General features: G+C 49.5%; 1 protein-coding gene across 1 annotated transcript; it reads right to left on the bottom strand.

Moving 5' to 3' along the window:
* Positions 1–138: 138 nt before the first annotated feature.
* LOC131290670 (mitogen-activated protein kinase kinase kinase 15) lies at positions 139–12178 on the bottom strand. Its single transcript, XM_058319834.1, has 7 exons — positions 12041–12178; positions 4756–7522; positions 4497–4685; positions 2619–2768; positions 2227–2332; positions 795–2158; positions 139–369 (listed from the first exon to the last, which is right to left on the bottom strand). The coding sequence occupies exons 1-7, from the start codon at positions 12051–12053 to the stop codon at positions 147–149; spliced, it is 4812 nt and encodes a 1603-aa protein (XP_058175817.1). The 5' UTR covers positions 12054–12178; the 3' UTR covers positions 139–146.
* Between the last annotated feature and the right edge of the window lie 4079 nt (positions 12179–16257).

Here is a 16257-nt window from a genome sequence, read left to right as displayed (position 1 = left end):
GTGAATGGACATGGACGCCGGCACAAACCGAAATCCGTGCCCGACGCGTATTTACAGTACATCTTTCCCTAAGGACACTTGTGCTCGTTAACTGGTTCATTGCTTTGCTTTGAGGAGACATTTGTAGGAGGAGGGCTTTGTAGCGATTATCGCACACCGAGCCGGACGGTGGTGGTACGCTCGTTTCCGTCCTGCACCGGCTCCACCGCGCAGCTGTTGTGGTTCAGGTAGTACTTCCCGTTGTTCGGCGCATCGCTGTCGCTGTCGTTTCCGTCGTCGTCGTCGTCGTCGTTCGAGTGCGACCGTTTGAGCGGGTGCAGCTTCCGGTGCCGTTTCAGCGCGCTCCAGATGCGAAGTTCTTCTCCCATCCTGGAACAAACAACAAACAGGAAGATTAGCAGAGGTTGGCAAAGCGGTCGTGGTGTAATCATTTACTATTGACAAACACATGAAAGCGTTTATGTTTCAAATATCATCTGATATAAATATACTGAACAATTGGAAGCATTAAACGCCAAAAATTGTAGATAGAAAATATACCGAGAAAGGATAAATAAAAGGAGTCATTTTATGCAAAAAATCTGAAAATTGATTGAATCGCACAATGTTTACAGTTAGCTGTAATCTAGTAATTTCATCTTTCGATCATTGACTAATTTTGAGCAACTTTTCTATTGCAATTTTGTACAGTCCCAACTATTGTAACACTACTCTTCAAATAAAAAATATTGTACTGCATAAATAAAATAATAATATGCATTAACAAAGTATATTACAAAACATTTAAATCTTACTTCAGTCCTAGGCGACGCAGGTCGCTCCGTTCCAGATCGTAGAGGAAATCGTCGTAGCGAAAGCCTTCGCGCAGGATCCGCTGGCGGCAGGCGAGCCGGTCGATGCCTTGCGCCGTCAGCCACCCGGCCAGCCGCCGATCGCCAGTCGCATCGTTGTCGAACGCCGGCCGGTTCTCGGGCAGCGTTTGGTCGGCCAGGTCGGCCTCGTCCTTCGCTGGCCGCGGCCCGACACCCTCGTTCGGTGCATCCGGTGGGCGCTCGTTGAGGCAGCGTTCCATCAGCGCCGAGAGCTGATCGGTGAGGCAGCGGGCGAACGAGCCGCTCTCCAGCACTGCCCGGAACGCCCGGTGGTATGAGTTTTGAGATTCGATGATGTATTCCTTCAGTCTTGAGTTTTCCGCGCGCAGTAGCGCTAGCTGGTCGCGGAGTGTCGGCCGCCGGTTCGCGGAAGTCGCCGCGCTGGCGGACGGTTTTAAGTTTGCATTTGGTAGCCGGCACCGGCCGGCATCGTAGTAGCACGCGCCCTTCCGGCCGCCAACGATTGTACTGTGGTGCGGGGCCCCCTGGTTCGCCCTCTCACCGGCCCGAACCGTGCCGCAGCCCTTCTCCTGCCCAAAATCGGCCTCCTCGCCTTCTTCCCCCGCGTCATAGTCGTCACCGAGGTCGAGCTCGTAGTTGTCGCACTCGTCATAACCGGCGCCGTAGTAGGGACGCCCGCGGGGGGCGAGACCACCGGGACCACAACCAGCCAGGTTGCCACCGGCACCAGGGCCTCCCCCGACACCGCCGAGAGGACCACCACCTCCACCGAGACCACCGCCACCTCCTCCACCCCCGTCGAGACAGTCCCGTTCTTCGTCGTCGTTCACCGCCTGGCCGGCAAGATTGGCGCCGAGCTCCGGGGACAGGATCATGATGCCCGCCTGCACCGCACTCTTCACCAGATTGTCCAGCGCGAACATCCAGTGTGGCTTGATGTTGTGCGACCGCAGCACGGTGATGACCGCGTCCTGGAACGAGTACAGCGCCAGATGCAGGTGGTCGATCGCGGTCGAGTCGAAGTCGAGCTGCTCCTTCAGCTGCGCGATCGCCTGCTCGAGCGTCTCCTTGCGCTGCTCGGCGATGTACTTGCGCAGCGCAACGAGCAGCGTCTCGAGGTGGGCGCGCGTTATCACCACCTTCTCCTTCCGGTCGTACTCGATGCGCCCGAGCCACACCTCGCAGATCTTGGCCACGTCGTGCGACAGCACCTTGTCGAGCGTGGTGCGCCGCTGCGAGTCCTTCTTCAGCAGGTAAAAGCCGTCGCTTTCGCTCGCATCACCCACCAGCGGCGACTTGCTCGAGGTCGACGTCGCCAGGTCAACCTGCAAAGAACCGGAACCTCGTTAGCGAACGCTTCTTGAAACCTCCAACGAGACAAACGTTTGCGAACCTCCGGTGACAGCAGCCCGCCCGATGAGCTGCGGCGGTTTAGCTGGAATGCCGTCGGCGTCTGCTCCGCTGCTTCGATCTCCAACGACGGTGTTTCCGCCAGGTTCCTAAAACAAAATAAACAAAACAAACAATTACATATGAGCGGGTGCTAGAGGGTCATTTGTCGACAAACACACACACACACAACGCAAGGAAGTGCATCAAGAATGTCCTCTCCTAGCAAAGGAATGGATGCGAGCCGAAATACAAGCACCGTACCGACACACATATGCTAGCGACCAGCGTTCTTAATGTGGCATGGAATGACTGGAAAACGGGTCGGAACTCGGTGTCGGGAGGGTTGCAGCGGGGGGGTCGACGGGGCCACCGGTGCCACACATCATCACTTACCCGATGCTGTTGAGACCTTGCTTCGGCATTTTGATTGGCGTCAGCGAGAACGGCTGCTTGCTCTTCCGTAGCGCAACCGACCGGTGGGTGGCGGTGAAGGTGAGGGTGGATGTGGTTGCGGCTTTCCCAACTGGCGACGAGCTAGCAGTACTGTTGGTGTGCGTATGTGTGTATATTTGGTACGCATGTGTGTTTGTAATTGTTTATTGTTTCAGGATGAGCATTACACGGTGCATTGTAGCGTACAATGTAATTCGATATTCGATTGCAAATGCCGTTTGTTGCGATGTTGCCGGGATCGGGTCCGAATTGGGTTTTGCAGTTTGCATATCCCATGGAGTTTCGGAGTCGGGTCATTGTCGGCGAGATGCAAAATGTTGGTTTGCAAAAAAAACATAGTAAAAGCAACATCGAACATCGAGGCGAAATTGTCACGCAAAACGATAGAACGAATCAATCAAATCAAATACACATACACACACACACACAGACACGCAGCGAGTAAATACAATTGTGGCGCGCGAACGCAGATAATTGATTGCGATCAAACAATGAGCCGTTCAATGTTGTTGTTTGTTGTGTGTTTGTATGTATGTATGTGTGTTTTTTTTTCGTGTGAGTGTTTATCATATTCAGATGCAACAACGGAAACGGGTCGATAGGAACACAAAAAGGTGGCAGCGGCAATGAAGAAAACATGTAACGACATAAAATAAGAACAGAGAAAAAGAAGAGAAAAAAAACAAACGGAAGCAGGGATTAATTGAAATGAAGATACAATGGCGGAATTGAGTAACGCAAGAGAAAAAAAACATATCCTGGGCGGCTAAAGCAAGCAAATGGTTGATGGCGCTAGGACCATTAATTGGAATCGTTCAGACCGTTTAGTATTGATTCGACGAAACGACGATAATTAAATGAAACATATTAGTTTAAAAGCTTCAAACGACATTGGATGGTTTGTAATAATGTTAAGATTCTATAGAAGCACACAAAATACGCATCGGCAACGAAAAAGATTGAGATATGAACCTTTCTTCATCGATGCCTAAAGCCTTCATATATATGTAAACAACTTTAAAAGTAGGCAGAAAATCTTTCACGGGTATGAAGTTACATCGAGAGTGAGACTAACGGAACTATTTGTAACGTAAACAGGATAATGTAAATGTAATGATCAATTTGAGCTGACAGTTCTTTAAAGGATGTGTGCTTGATATTAATGTTGATAAATTCTGAATTGCTATCGAGTTTTTCCACAATACCACCTATTCCAATTGACTTTTCATTTCTCTAGCAAAGCAAATATTACGAACTAATTCTAATTCGTTCGAATGGTCAAACATTGTTTAGAATGTGAGAGAAAGTTCTAACCACTTAAAAACAATTCTTTTCACTCCTTTTCGTTTGCAGAGAGTATTTTGTATCATGTCCTGTCTTAGCGATATAAAAACAATAGGATATATACTTTACACCATCCATATTTCTTGATCTGATCTGTTCAATCGATTCGAAAAGGTTCCTAGCTACGGTATTGTTATTTCCTTTCTAAGAACTCTGAACAAAAATCACGTTAAGCATCGTGCAAAGGATACTTTTCGCTGACTAATTGATAATTAGCTAATAATTTAGACAGTAAACTTACTATGATGAATGACTACACTTAAGAGAATGATATATTGAAGGCTTTCAGTGGAATATCATGGTTTCAAATTGGTTTAATCGAATGACAAGTGAAGAACATGTTCCCTGAGATCTCAGATTTAAGGTTCAGAAATGTTAAAGAAACAGAAATGACGTAGAAAGAAATCAAACAAGCAAATACGGCGCTAGCATCGTCGGACGAACGTTTAGTTTTATCCCCGGCATCGCACTTACTCTGTTTCCGAGCTAATTGTCGGCGTATTGCAGCTGGCCGAGCTCTGCTGCGAGGTGAGCGTTTTCGTGACGAGCCGGTCGGCGGGCATGCTGACGCTGCGGGCAAACTCGCCGACGGCCGTCACCGGCGGCGGGAGGCCACTGATGGTGCTAGTGCTGCTGAACGATGGTCGCATCTTTTTGTGCTTCCTAAAACGAAGAGGAGGAAAGACGTGAGACACGTTGGTTTTGGGCACGGGGAAAAGGGTCGTCGACGTACTCGCAGATGAAAGGATCGTCGAGCAGCTCGCTGGCGGTGGCCCGCTTGTCCACGTTCACCTCGAAGCAGCGCAGGATGAAGTTTTTCGCCACCGTAGAGAGCTCCTCCGGGATGTTGGGGTGCGACTTGTAGAAGCCCACCTTGAACATGGCCGCCTGCGGGCAGCCGAGCTCGATGAAGGGCGGCTTGCCGGTCGCCATCTCGACGACGGTGCAACCGAACGACCAGATGTCGGCCGCCGGCCCGTACCCGCGCACGCCCTGGTCGATCACCTCCGGCGCCATGTACTGCAGCGTGCCGGTGAACGTTTCCGTCGCCGGATTGATGCCGGCCAGCCGCTTCGACGTGCCAAAGTCGGAGATCTTCACCACGCCGCTGTACGTGTTCACCAGCACGTTGTCGCCCTTGATGTCGCGGTGGACGATCTTCTGGTCGTGCAGGTACTTGAGGCCCTCGAGTATCTGGCGCGAATAGAACGCGATGGTGGTTTCGTTGTCCTTGAGCGGGCCCCACTTGGAGCGCAGCAGTGCCGACAGCGACCCGCCCGGCACCTGCTCCATGAAGATCTTGAAAAAGTTGTCCTCCGACTTGGAGCCCCAGTACTGGACGATGTTGCGGTGGCGCAGCTGCGAGTGCAGCTTGATCTCCTCGTGCAGCGGCTGCACGTCGTGTGTGTTGCGCTCGGGCACCTCCTTTACGGCGATCTTCACTTGCGTGGTGAGGTCGCGGGCCGCATACACCACACCGTACGTGCCCTTGCCGAGGATAATGCGCCGCGACTGGTCGTCCGTCTCGTACTCGTACTTCAGCTCGTCCGCCGTCGTCTCGGCCGACGAAAGGTCGATGAAGCCCGAACCCTGGTCGGCCGTCATCTGCAGGATGAGGTCGTAGAACGTCTGCCGGCACTGCACCGACGGGAAGAACATCTGGAAGTCGTCCGAGTTCTGGTGCACGTACAGGTAGGCGCACCGCTCGTCCCGCTTGTACAGGCTGACCGACTTGATCTGGCTGGCGAGGAAGTTGAAGTCGTGCAGCTTCAGGCAGTGGCCCTTCGCGTGCAGCTGGCAGATGTTGGTGATGTCGATCGACTTCTGCTCCGCGTCCATGTGGATCGACACGTAGCTCGGCATGTAGATCTTCTGCGGCTCGAGAATGAGTATCGGGAAGCGCACCGTGCTGGACGGTTCCGCTGCCGTCGCCTCGAAGAAGAACTCCATCCAGAACTGGAAGATCTGCCGCTCGATGCTCGCCCCACCGCCACCCCCACCCCCGCCCGCCTCGTCGGTGCGCTTGCGGGCAATGTCGATGAGCGTGATGTTGCCGATGGTCGACTTCAGGTACCACTTGGGCGGGCGCAGCTTGAACATGCACTCCGCCGCCTGGATCGCCTTGGCGTAGTTCTCCGCCAGCACCGAGATCTCGAAGAACGTCGCCACGTTCCAGTAGTCCTTGATCTGCGCCAGCGAGCCCTTCTTGCCGATCAGATTGTTCAGCTTCATGCCGATGTACTGCAGCTCGCTGTCGCCGAAGTCCTTGCCGTCGATCACGAGCAGCGTCGCCAGGTTGATGCCGGCGAACTCGTTCGGCTGCACCTCGAACGACTTCCGGTACCAGATGATGGCGTTCTTCAGGCTCTCCCGGTCCTGGTGCGCCGACTCGACGAACATGTCCTTGTAGATGCGCCCGTACAGGCACAGCATGTCCGGGAAGTGGTTCTCCTTCTTCTCGAGCGCCTTCGTGCACGTGCTGAGCGCCCGATCCCGGTCGCCCTTCTTATTGCGCCGGTTGAGCGCGAACGCGTACAGGTAGTGCATATGCCCGGTGTTGATGTAGTTCTGCTTGTTCGGCACCGTCTGCAGGTCGTCGACCAGCTGCACCATCGCGTCGTAGTCCTGCACGTCCCGCAGCGACAGCATGTACGTCTGCACGATCTCCTTCGACAGCACGTGCGGGTCGTCGAGCCGTTTGCGCATGTTGCGTAGCGTGCGCTGCAGCTCCTCCACGTTGCCGGCGTGCTGGTCCCGGGCGCTCCGCAGGTCCGCCAGAAACTTCTCGCGCAGGTGCGCCTTCGACTGGATCTCCACGTCCTGGAACAGCTTGCGCAGTGCCGTCAGCAGCGTGATGGCAGTCGTGTGCTGCGGTGCCGGCGGTGCGCCCATGCCCCCCTGCTGCTGCTGCTGACCTGGTGCCAGCTGTGGCGCCGCCACCGTCAGATGCTGTCCCGCCAGATCCTCGCTGATGCCCTTCAGCGGGCTGGTGATGATCACGTTGCCGCTCTCGTGCAACCGGTACGACACGAACTGATAGTTGCCGCACGAGATCTTCATCCGCAGCGTCGCCTCGTTCTCGGTGTCGTTGTAGATGACGATGTTCTCGTTCATCTCGAAGCTCTCGCGCACGCCCAGCTGGTAGCAGAGCGTACTCTGCTGCGTCCGCACGCTCAGATCGACCACCACGACGTCGGCGTTGTAGAACGTCGCCAGCGTCTCCAGGTGGCCAAAGTCCAACACCTCGAACTGCAGCAGCTGCAGGTTGGCGCCGACCTGCCCGCACGCCTGCCGCACCTCCTCCAGCGCCGCCTTCCGGTGGCTAAGGAACGCACTCTGCTCGCAGTCGATCACGACCGCGATGTCCATGCGGGGCCGGGAAGGGTGGCCACCGTGGCCCGACGCCGCCGCCGCCACCGCCGTGCTGCCAGAAATATCGCTCAGGTTCGACATGCTGCCCCCGGTTTTGATGCCCGGTGCCACCACCGTTACATGGGTGTCTGAAACGCAACAAACGAAACCAGTTAGAAATTCGATCGCCTCTTGTAAACAAAAGAAAATCCCTTAATTATTTACGGCCAAAATAACTGTCCGAGTTATCTCTCACATCAAAAACGGTCTTGTGTGTGTTTTTGTACTTCATTTGTTCACTTTCATATCTACGTTTTAGATTCACCTTCGGAGTGTTGGTGTGTGTGTATCCTAAAATAGTTTAAAACACTCCAATTGTTGCATTTGATCTGTTTACTTGTTATTGTTTTGTTTAGGGTCGTGGGTTCAGTTCCACTGCAAATAACAGATAAAGATTTGATTAAGGTCATGGACGCATGCCTGGAAAAAAGCCACCAGGGATTTTCAATTGACTCATTCCGGGAAACGTAAAACAAAAAGCGGGAGAGTATCGCTTTCAAAAACACATCCACAAATTATGGGATAACGTGGAGGGTTAAAAACTGTTTATCTAATTAAGTAAAACGTACAATCACACACGAACCAAATCGAAAACTTGGGAAGCTGGATTATGCGAAAGAGTATATTGTTATCTTCCAGAATTTGCAGTGGGAAAAGCCTATGAATCACATCACGGATAAGTAAACGTAAATATATCTTTTAAGCTTGTGCTTCTGTGCACCAAGAACGGTTTATGTGAAAATCAACATAAACTAAAATTGACATTGTGTAACAAAATTGTTCTAATAACAAGATTTACGAAAGGATTCAATATTCTTCTGGATCGAATATAAAAACAAGCTCTATCTTAGCGATTGATACAATATTTAGGTAACTGTTGCGCTGATTGTAAATTTATTTACGCAGCACATTCTATCCAAAAATTCAGCAACATGAGGTGATCATGAAACTCTTTCTTCATTGAAAAATTGATATTTTAATGATGCTGTTTTGGAATGTATAAACAAAAATAAGATGAGATGGTCACAAGAAATTCACTTGTAAAACATTATATTGGTTGTGGAAGTTTTTTGGACGAGTTTTGTAAATCATTATATTGGTTACGGAAAAGGGACAGTATGAGTGCTATATTAGAAAACATAAATTCGGTGGAATTTGTTTGCCAATATTTCGCTTCCGAGAGACGTTTGCCGACCACTGGCTCGGTTTGCTTGCCAGTGACAAACGATATGATTAACCACCACCACCACCACTATATCGCATGAGCTGACATAATTTTGCGCCCGGGATTCACTTGACGTACCGTCTGGAGTATAGAGATTTTACCTAGAAGTACCTACGACCCGTTGATTCGTAAATAATTCCCGAGCGCTGCGGACGGTCGTTCACGCAAATTTGTCGCCACTGTCAACTGTGTATGCAAATATGCTGCACTGGGGATGATGGTTCGAACGTTGGTCCAGCGCGCCGCAGCCAGATCCGTGCTCCTTTATCAGTTGTAAAACATATACAGCACAATGAATACACACTGGTTCCCAACGCCAGGGATGGTCGTCCGATTTCGGCAAGAGTTATCGCACCACTAACGGGCAGCCGGGTGCGAAGGAGGCTGTGTTGACGGCTTGGGCGAGTACAGTCATGGTCCCTCGCAATGAGCCAGTGTTTTTTTTTTTTATTCGCCTGCTCGCCAATTCCCTGCGTCAGTTCTTCTTCCTCCAGGACTGCTTGCCGATTGCTGCCTCCGTCGACTTCCAGATTAGGACGCACGCACACACACAACCAACCCAACTGGGCTGCGTGCTGTGCGTGAGAGAGTGTTGTGTTCCGTGCGCGAAACGGAAGTAAATCAATCCAGTGACACCGAATGACATCGATATTCCGATAGCGAGGTGCGATAAGCAAACAGTGAGGTAGGTGTAGAGGCACAACGCAAGGAAGATAGCCCCCATCCAGCTGCTTATCTGCTGCAGCCCAAACCATTGCGCCCAAAAATGCAGCCCGGCTTCGAAGGCTCCACCTGTGATAACACTAGAAGCGCGCGAGTGGTCCATTTTGCCATGTTTGTTTTCCCGTGTGTTGTCAAAGCCGGAAACCGAAACAAGGCTTTTCCACTGCACCGGCAAGACAACGGCAACCTTTTGGCGCGAATGCTTTTGGAGGGGTCAATTTGACCACCGCGATTTTCAAAGCGCTACAACTTGGTCAGTTTTGAAGATTTTTCTCAGCTGTAAAAGCCCGCTGTTTTGTACATTTGTTCACTCTCTTTTGGCGTTTCGCGTTTTCGGGGGAAACTGATGGAAATGTTTTTGCACATTCAATATTTTAGCCACCGGAAAAGTTTAGACCAAAACGAAAGTGTGCCATTAGAACTGAAGTCAAGTAACGCTTTACACCGAATTTGAGAATCATGAATCGTAGAAAAACAAATTCCGAAGCAGAAAAACTCACAAAGAATGTTAAAGAAAGAACCCAATTTTTGTTTGCACGTCCAAGAGTTATTTACATACATGAAAGATTCATGAAAATTTCGAAAGATCAATGTTATAAGGTTAGAATATTCAAAGATTCAAAGAAAACTGTAGCGTTTTGCCAATCGGTGGTCAAATTGAACAGTCAAAAGCCTTCTGAGCAATTATCCCGAAGCAACAATGCATTCCAGTATCGATATGGCACCGATTCGCACCTGTGTGTCGGGCAAACACGTTGCACGGTGGACCACTTCGAGTGGACTTGTAGGTGACCTAGACCGTACGTCGGGTTTGGTCGAATGAATGTTATCGGGGCCGTTTTGCGGGAAGAAAAAAAAACAGGGGGGGGGGGGGGGGGAGAAACGCCCTACGCAAAGTAACGTGCACTAATGCCGCACTCCGGCGTACGGCGTGTTTTTCGCCACAGATAATTGCTGGAGTGATATCAGTGGAGGCGAGCGCGCGCCCGCGCGCAGCTATTTGACGTTTGAGTGCGACCCCGCCATCAGCGGTTCTTGAACGAATCGGACACTAATTGGCCGCTTGATTCGAAGCGAAGGAGAAAAAAAAGGGCTGATGGCGGACGGGTGCGGGAACAATTACATCGGACCTCGGTGTCGAACAGCACACAAATCGAGCGACGGTTAGCAAAAATCGAAGGTCCTGGAAGGTGGTCTTTACCTCCTTTACCTGCGGTGTCACCTTTGTCTCTGTGCAATGTAAAATGTTAATGCGTATTTTCGCTTTTGATCCGATCACGGATAAAGGTACGTTTCTGTCAAGAAGCTTTTGCAAAACATACGAACTGCATCCACTCTCGTGAAATTGCCTTATTCCCGTGATATTTCACACCCTACAAGTGTATCGCCATTGACAATTGCAAACTTACAGGAGGGTACATATAATTGCTGCGCAAAAAAAAACGGGGTAACTCCAGACATTAGTCTAACGGGTTGGAGCTGCGTCCGAATGATCGTTATCAACATTTGCCGCGCCGCTCGAACGGGTCCAAGAAAACTTATTCGACCCGATGCACAATTTCCCAACCCTCCTTTGCTTCACATTTCTTCCAATGCAGTGTGCCCTTTTCGCCAAAGCAGATGGTAAGAAAAGAAATGTACACCTGGAGCATTTGCAAAGATAAGGTAAACAAAATTAATATGAAACATTTTACTAGGATTGATTGTTTATTTGCTGGTGCACCCACGTGTTGGAGAGAAAATTCCTAACTTACGACGGAAGCAGAAGGGCGTTTCTAGAAGCTGCTCCACTCGAAAGCGAGATTTTTTAAAAGCATCACCAATTTGCGATTTGACAAACATATTTTGGATTATAAACTTTAATCCATTTGAGCGGAAGAAAAGGCTTTCGAAACGAGTAACGAAATAAATCGAAATTAAAAACTTTATAAATCATATCAGCATGTTTTCCATTTTGCAAAAAATATGTGTTCACCATGACTAATATGACAAGGTTTACTTTGATTTAATTGTTTGTTGGTAAATTATTGTTTTGTTTATATTTTCTTCGATTTGTGGTTTCTTCTTTTGCAAAGGCGAAGCATCATTGATATACATCAATTGATACATTTGTTATAGGATTAATGTTATTATTGTCGTTGTAATCAGAAATCCCCTGGCAACATAATCACACCCTTAAGGGCAACAATGACGCTGTGTGACATGTCAGGTGGAGGTGGTTGTAAAACTCTCAAACTCCTTTGCTCCCAACTTCTATAGTTTCTGGAACAAATTCTGGAATTCGGTAAGGATACCGTTGTTAGCAGTACAAGGTTCTTGTCGGAGACCTAGGAAAAAATCCTGAGAGGGCATTTCCCTACAAGAAACTACTCTGAATGTTCCATACCGTTTACAAAACATTCTATCTCGTATTCGTATCCTTCATAGCAGATAACACGAGGGTAACGCGCAACATCACGTTCTAAAAGAGCTGTTTATCAAACTTATTCGAATCTAAAACAGGGATTCCAATCGCATAAGAGTAGGTAACAAGGAAAGCTTCCAGTCGGCTGGTTCCAGCGAATTGATTGGAGTTAACGAATCTTATGGGCCTTAACATATATCGGAGGGAAGGATTTTTTGATAGTTTTCTCCATCGTTTCCGCTTCAATCGACCCACCTGATTCGTCCATGTTGCCGTCCGGAGTGACGATAGCTGCCAGGGCTGGTGAAGCTGGTGATAAATCCGGCGCTCGGAAGATGGGCGGCCTTAGTGGAGACGTTCGCGTTGGCAAGTGGTGGTTCCGCCTGCTTGATACATTTTGCGAAATCGAACGTAGAGACCGGACGGGCTGGACGGACTGTTTCCCCCGCGGTTTTGTTTTTGGAGCGATCGCTCAGCCCAAGCTTTGCGTCAGCCACCGACCGACACGACGACGATTTGATTGAATGTGCGTTTGAGTGGTGATTTTGATATTGACTGGCGGCGGCTGGTCGTGGTCGATATTGTTCGCCTCAAAAAACTTGCCTCCGCTGTCGTGTGCTTGTGCCGCCTTCCCGCGCACGGCCGCTCCCTCTACTCCCACGCGCTGTATTTCCGTGCAAGGCGATCCGCGTCGTCGCGACTGCTGCAAACACACACACCCGCCGCACCGCCTTTTGACGCACACGCGCACGCGATGTGATCGCTGTCAAAGCCGATCGACCCACAGCCTCCGTTCGGAACGGTCGGTGACAAGTCGGCGCCACAAGATTAGCATCCGCCGAGGGAAATCGACTAAAACCGTCGTCCACTAAATACGTCGGGCACAAGAATTCCCCACCAAACACACACACACACGCAAACACACGCTGGGGAGTTCTAAATCGTATCTGTTACTGGTTCGAAGACATATGGTGTTGGCGCGATCGGCAAACACGTTTTGGGGAGCGATGTTTTACGATCGACATACACGACGATACACCCGCTTCACAGGCACGTTCCGGTCGCGTCGGTGGCCATCGGGGCCATCCGCTCGATCCCCCGGAAGGGGGCACACCGCCGTTTGCTGGACGTGCTTTTTTTTAATTAAAATCTTCTGGTTCACCACTTCTCGCCCGCTGCCTCTGTCTGCCTGGTTTTCTAAGGTTCAGTCCCGCGCCGTCCGCCGGTTTGGTGTCAAATTTCCTCGTCCGTTGTTCTCAAGACTGTGTCTGGTCGCTGCAAATGGAGGAAAAGGAGCAGAGCGGAGAGATGTTAGGTAAAACAGTTTTAAAACTAAATTAAACCATTTGCCAACCGGTGGGGCTACATAACGCGGGGCACAGACACACACGCGCGCGCGAGCATAGGGACCGCCAGCACGCGCGTGGGACGTGTGCGTGTGTGTGTCGGTTGGATGCTGCCAGCACGCGCACATTTTGCACGCGGTTCAAAGGCACTTGATATAAACAAAAATAACCCAGTCCTAAAATATGTGACAACCGGTCCCGAACCCCAAGAACGAGGAGGAAGAAAAAGGAAATGGAAACCCTTTTCCTCTCACCCCCCCAACCATGCGTCCCCACCCAGGAAGAAGGATGCTGTCTAATGAACAAAATCAAACCTCGTTAACCAACGAGCGCCAACAACGATAACAGAAAACAACAGCAAACCATGTGGAAGGCAAAACAAAATGAGCAAACTGTTGAGTCCCGCGCCTGCCTGCTGCTGATGTTGCTGGCATACATATAAACAAGACATGCGAACGAGGGGGATGTGAAACCAAAGCAATGAAAAACGGCGCCAGTGTTCTAATGTTTGACACATATATTGTTGTCCCCCTTTCCTGGGGTGGTTTTCTATTAGAAAATCGAATTACGCGAATTGCTTCGACAAAGAAGGCCATCGTTATACGAAATAGAAAACAAAATAGCAACGCATACTAGACCGCATTGGTCTAATAGAAGTACACTTGTCGGAGTGGGGATTTCCATTTCGATTCGCTTCGATCACGGAAACGACCGTGTGGACAAATGGCCGTACAATTACCATAACTAGATGGGGCCACGGAAGAAAGGGTGTACGGGGGTGACTCGGGGTGCCGAACGACGTTGTTGCATAGTTGCATCGGCAAGACGCTTCGCGCCCCCGATCATCGAGCCGAGATGTCACTGAAGGAGCGATCGAAACGAAATCTCAGGTTATGTCACACTCGGATCACATGCAAGCAAGGAAAGGGAACCGAGATGGAAGGTGCGGGGACCCGGTTCGACTAGGCAATAAATTGGTTTGCTCGTGGGAAGGTCATCGCCACTCGGGGCAAAGCAGGAGGGGGCGAGCGGGGTTTGTTTGTATTTCGTGTGTCTGTTTGATGCTCAAGGTCGGCGGTTGCCGCAAAGGAGCATGCATGCATGCTGGAAGCCATCGTCCTATCCGAGAATCGAATCTTGCTTCAGTGTATCTTCACAAAGATCTCATCTATGATTAAATAAAACTGCCTCCCCCCCGCACCACCAGGCTTCCACGGTCCGGCGCCGTTGACAGGCGGTTGGGAACCGCAACCACTTTCCTGGCGCCATTTACCTTCGCTGACCATGATGTTCCCCACCGCCCGTGCCCGGGATGGGTTTGCCGTTGCCACTGCGCTATCCTCGGTCCACCTTAGAGGTGCCGATCGCAGGGTACATGACTTCCGGGGTGAGAAACCCAAAACACTTGCTGTACACCTTCCACTGCCTGCGGTAAAAAGTTCACACAACACACAACAACGTCCGCCACTTTGCGACTCTATTGACTGACTGACACTGATGGAGCATTTGCGGCTTGACGTACGCGAACTGTCAGATGGTACAGCGTTTCACTTTCCCGTGTCACCGTTGTGGTCCAAAAAAGAAAACAATCTTCAACGTGCTGCGACGTTTCCTTTGCTCAAGAATGGTGAGAATACGACGCGCCAAATCTTTATGTTTCGTGGGGAAACTAAGTTAGCACGATTTGCTACGAGAAAAACTGCAATCCATTGAAATGCCTCAGCAACGCTACCATCTACGTCAAAGTATTCAACTAGACCGTTTAACCCATTGCCAACCTCTCAAGCTCCGACAGTGCACTTGCGCTTTGAGCGACATCTAGCGGATATGAGTGTAAGATGCCAGAACAAGCTCCTTTAGAAACTTTAAAAAGTTTTTCGGTTCTTTTACAGTTAAACAGAGTTTTCCAGTTTTGAATTTTGTAACATTTTGTTTAAGTACAATAATGCATGGATGCTGGCCTTTGTAATTTCAAAAAAACTCAAAAAATAAATACCATGTAGAGGTAAGTTTGCCAGTTAACCACTTATATTTAATTTATTAAGCAGCATCATTGGAAATACAATACAAGGAAAATCGAAAAGTAATTACCAACTGAAATGACAAGACAAGTGTTATTACTTAAAACTGTGCGATCATATTGATATCGTATGTTGGTTATAATTGGCAACATAGCGTTCTCAGCGATCGGTGTAAAAGTGAAGATTCTTTCCTTGTGAGGTATCTTCACAACTTCAGCTTAACAATTAGGATGTTCTACGTTTCGAACGTTTTCTTTCTTCTCGTCACTTCACACGTTGACTGCCCAGCGTTTTTGGCACACTTTTTTATACAACTATTTTAGAAATAATTTGTTATCAACATGTCTTAAACCGACGGTTTTCGAACATCAAGCAAGGACAAAGTTTCCCACAGGGTTAGTTTTTTAATAATTATTTGTTAGCTCTTAATTGCATTTTCATTTATTTATAGGTCAAAAGCTAATAACAGCTGGCTGTCAAAAATGATACCCATGCTTATTGCTTAATGATTTGCTTATCTCTTCAACAACTTCCTCGTTAGCATGAACTGCCGTTCATCGGTGTCAGTTTGCTGTCGATGCGCTTGTTCCACATTCGTCAAAATTCGGTCGATTGCAGTTTAAATTGGAATCTTCGTGCCACATTCAAAGTATCTCGCAATGCGCTCTCATATCTGTACACCCCCGGCGGTGCAACAATTATCGTGGATGCCGCATTATGGAAGAAAGCAAAACAAGCAAACCACCTCTTATATCACACCCCCATGCGCAGGCGATTGCATTGCACGGCTCCATCAATGGAATTTTGTCGAAAGGGAGAAATGAAGCAGAGAAATAAAAGGGTAACACATCTTTCACCTGTAATGGGCCGGTTACGCGCTTTTGACCCACAAACGGATTAAAAAAAAAAGCAAGAGTGCTATCAAAATCGGACCAAATTCAGAGCCGGCGAGTGCAGGACATTTTGCCGGGCGGCTGCTGGTTGCATGGCCACCGACCGATCATGCCCGATTTGATGGAGTGTAGTATAATTCAGGGCAGGCCAGGCAGGCAATCAGGTTTACGCAGCACTTTGCAGCCTAATTAAACGTCGTAGTATTCAGCTC

The sequence above is a fragment of the Anopheles ziemanni genome, chromosome X (genome assembly GCF_943734765.1).
Source record: "Anopheles ziemanni chromosome X, idAnoZiCoDA_A2_x.2, whole genome shotgun sequence".
Taxonomy (NCBI): Eukaryota; Metazoa; Arthropoda; class Insecta; order Diptera; family Culicidae; genus Anopheles; species Anopheles ziemanni.
The sequence above is the reverse complement of the archived record's forward strand: the minus strand, read 5'-3'. Positions and strand labels throughout refer to the sequence as shown.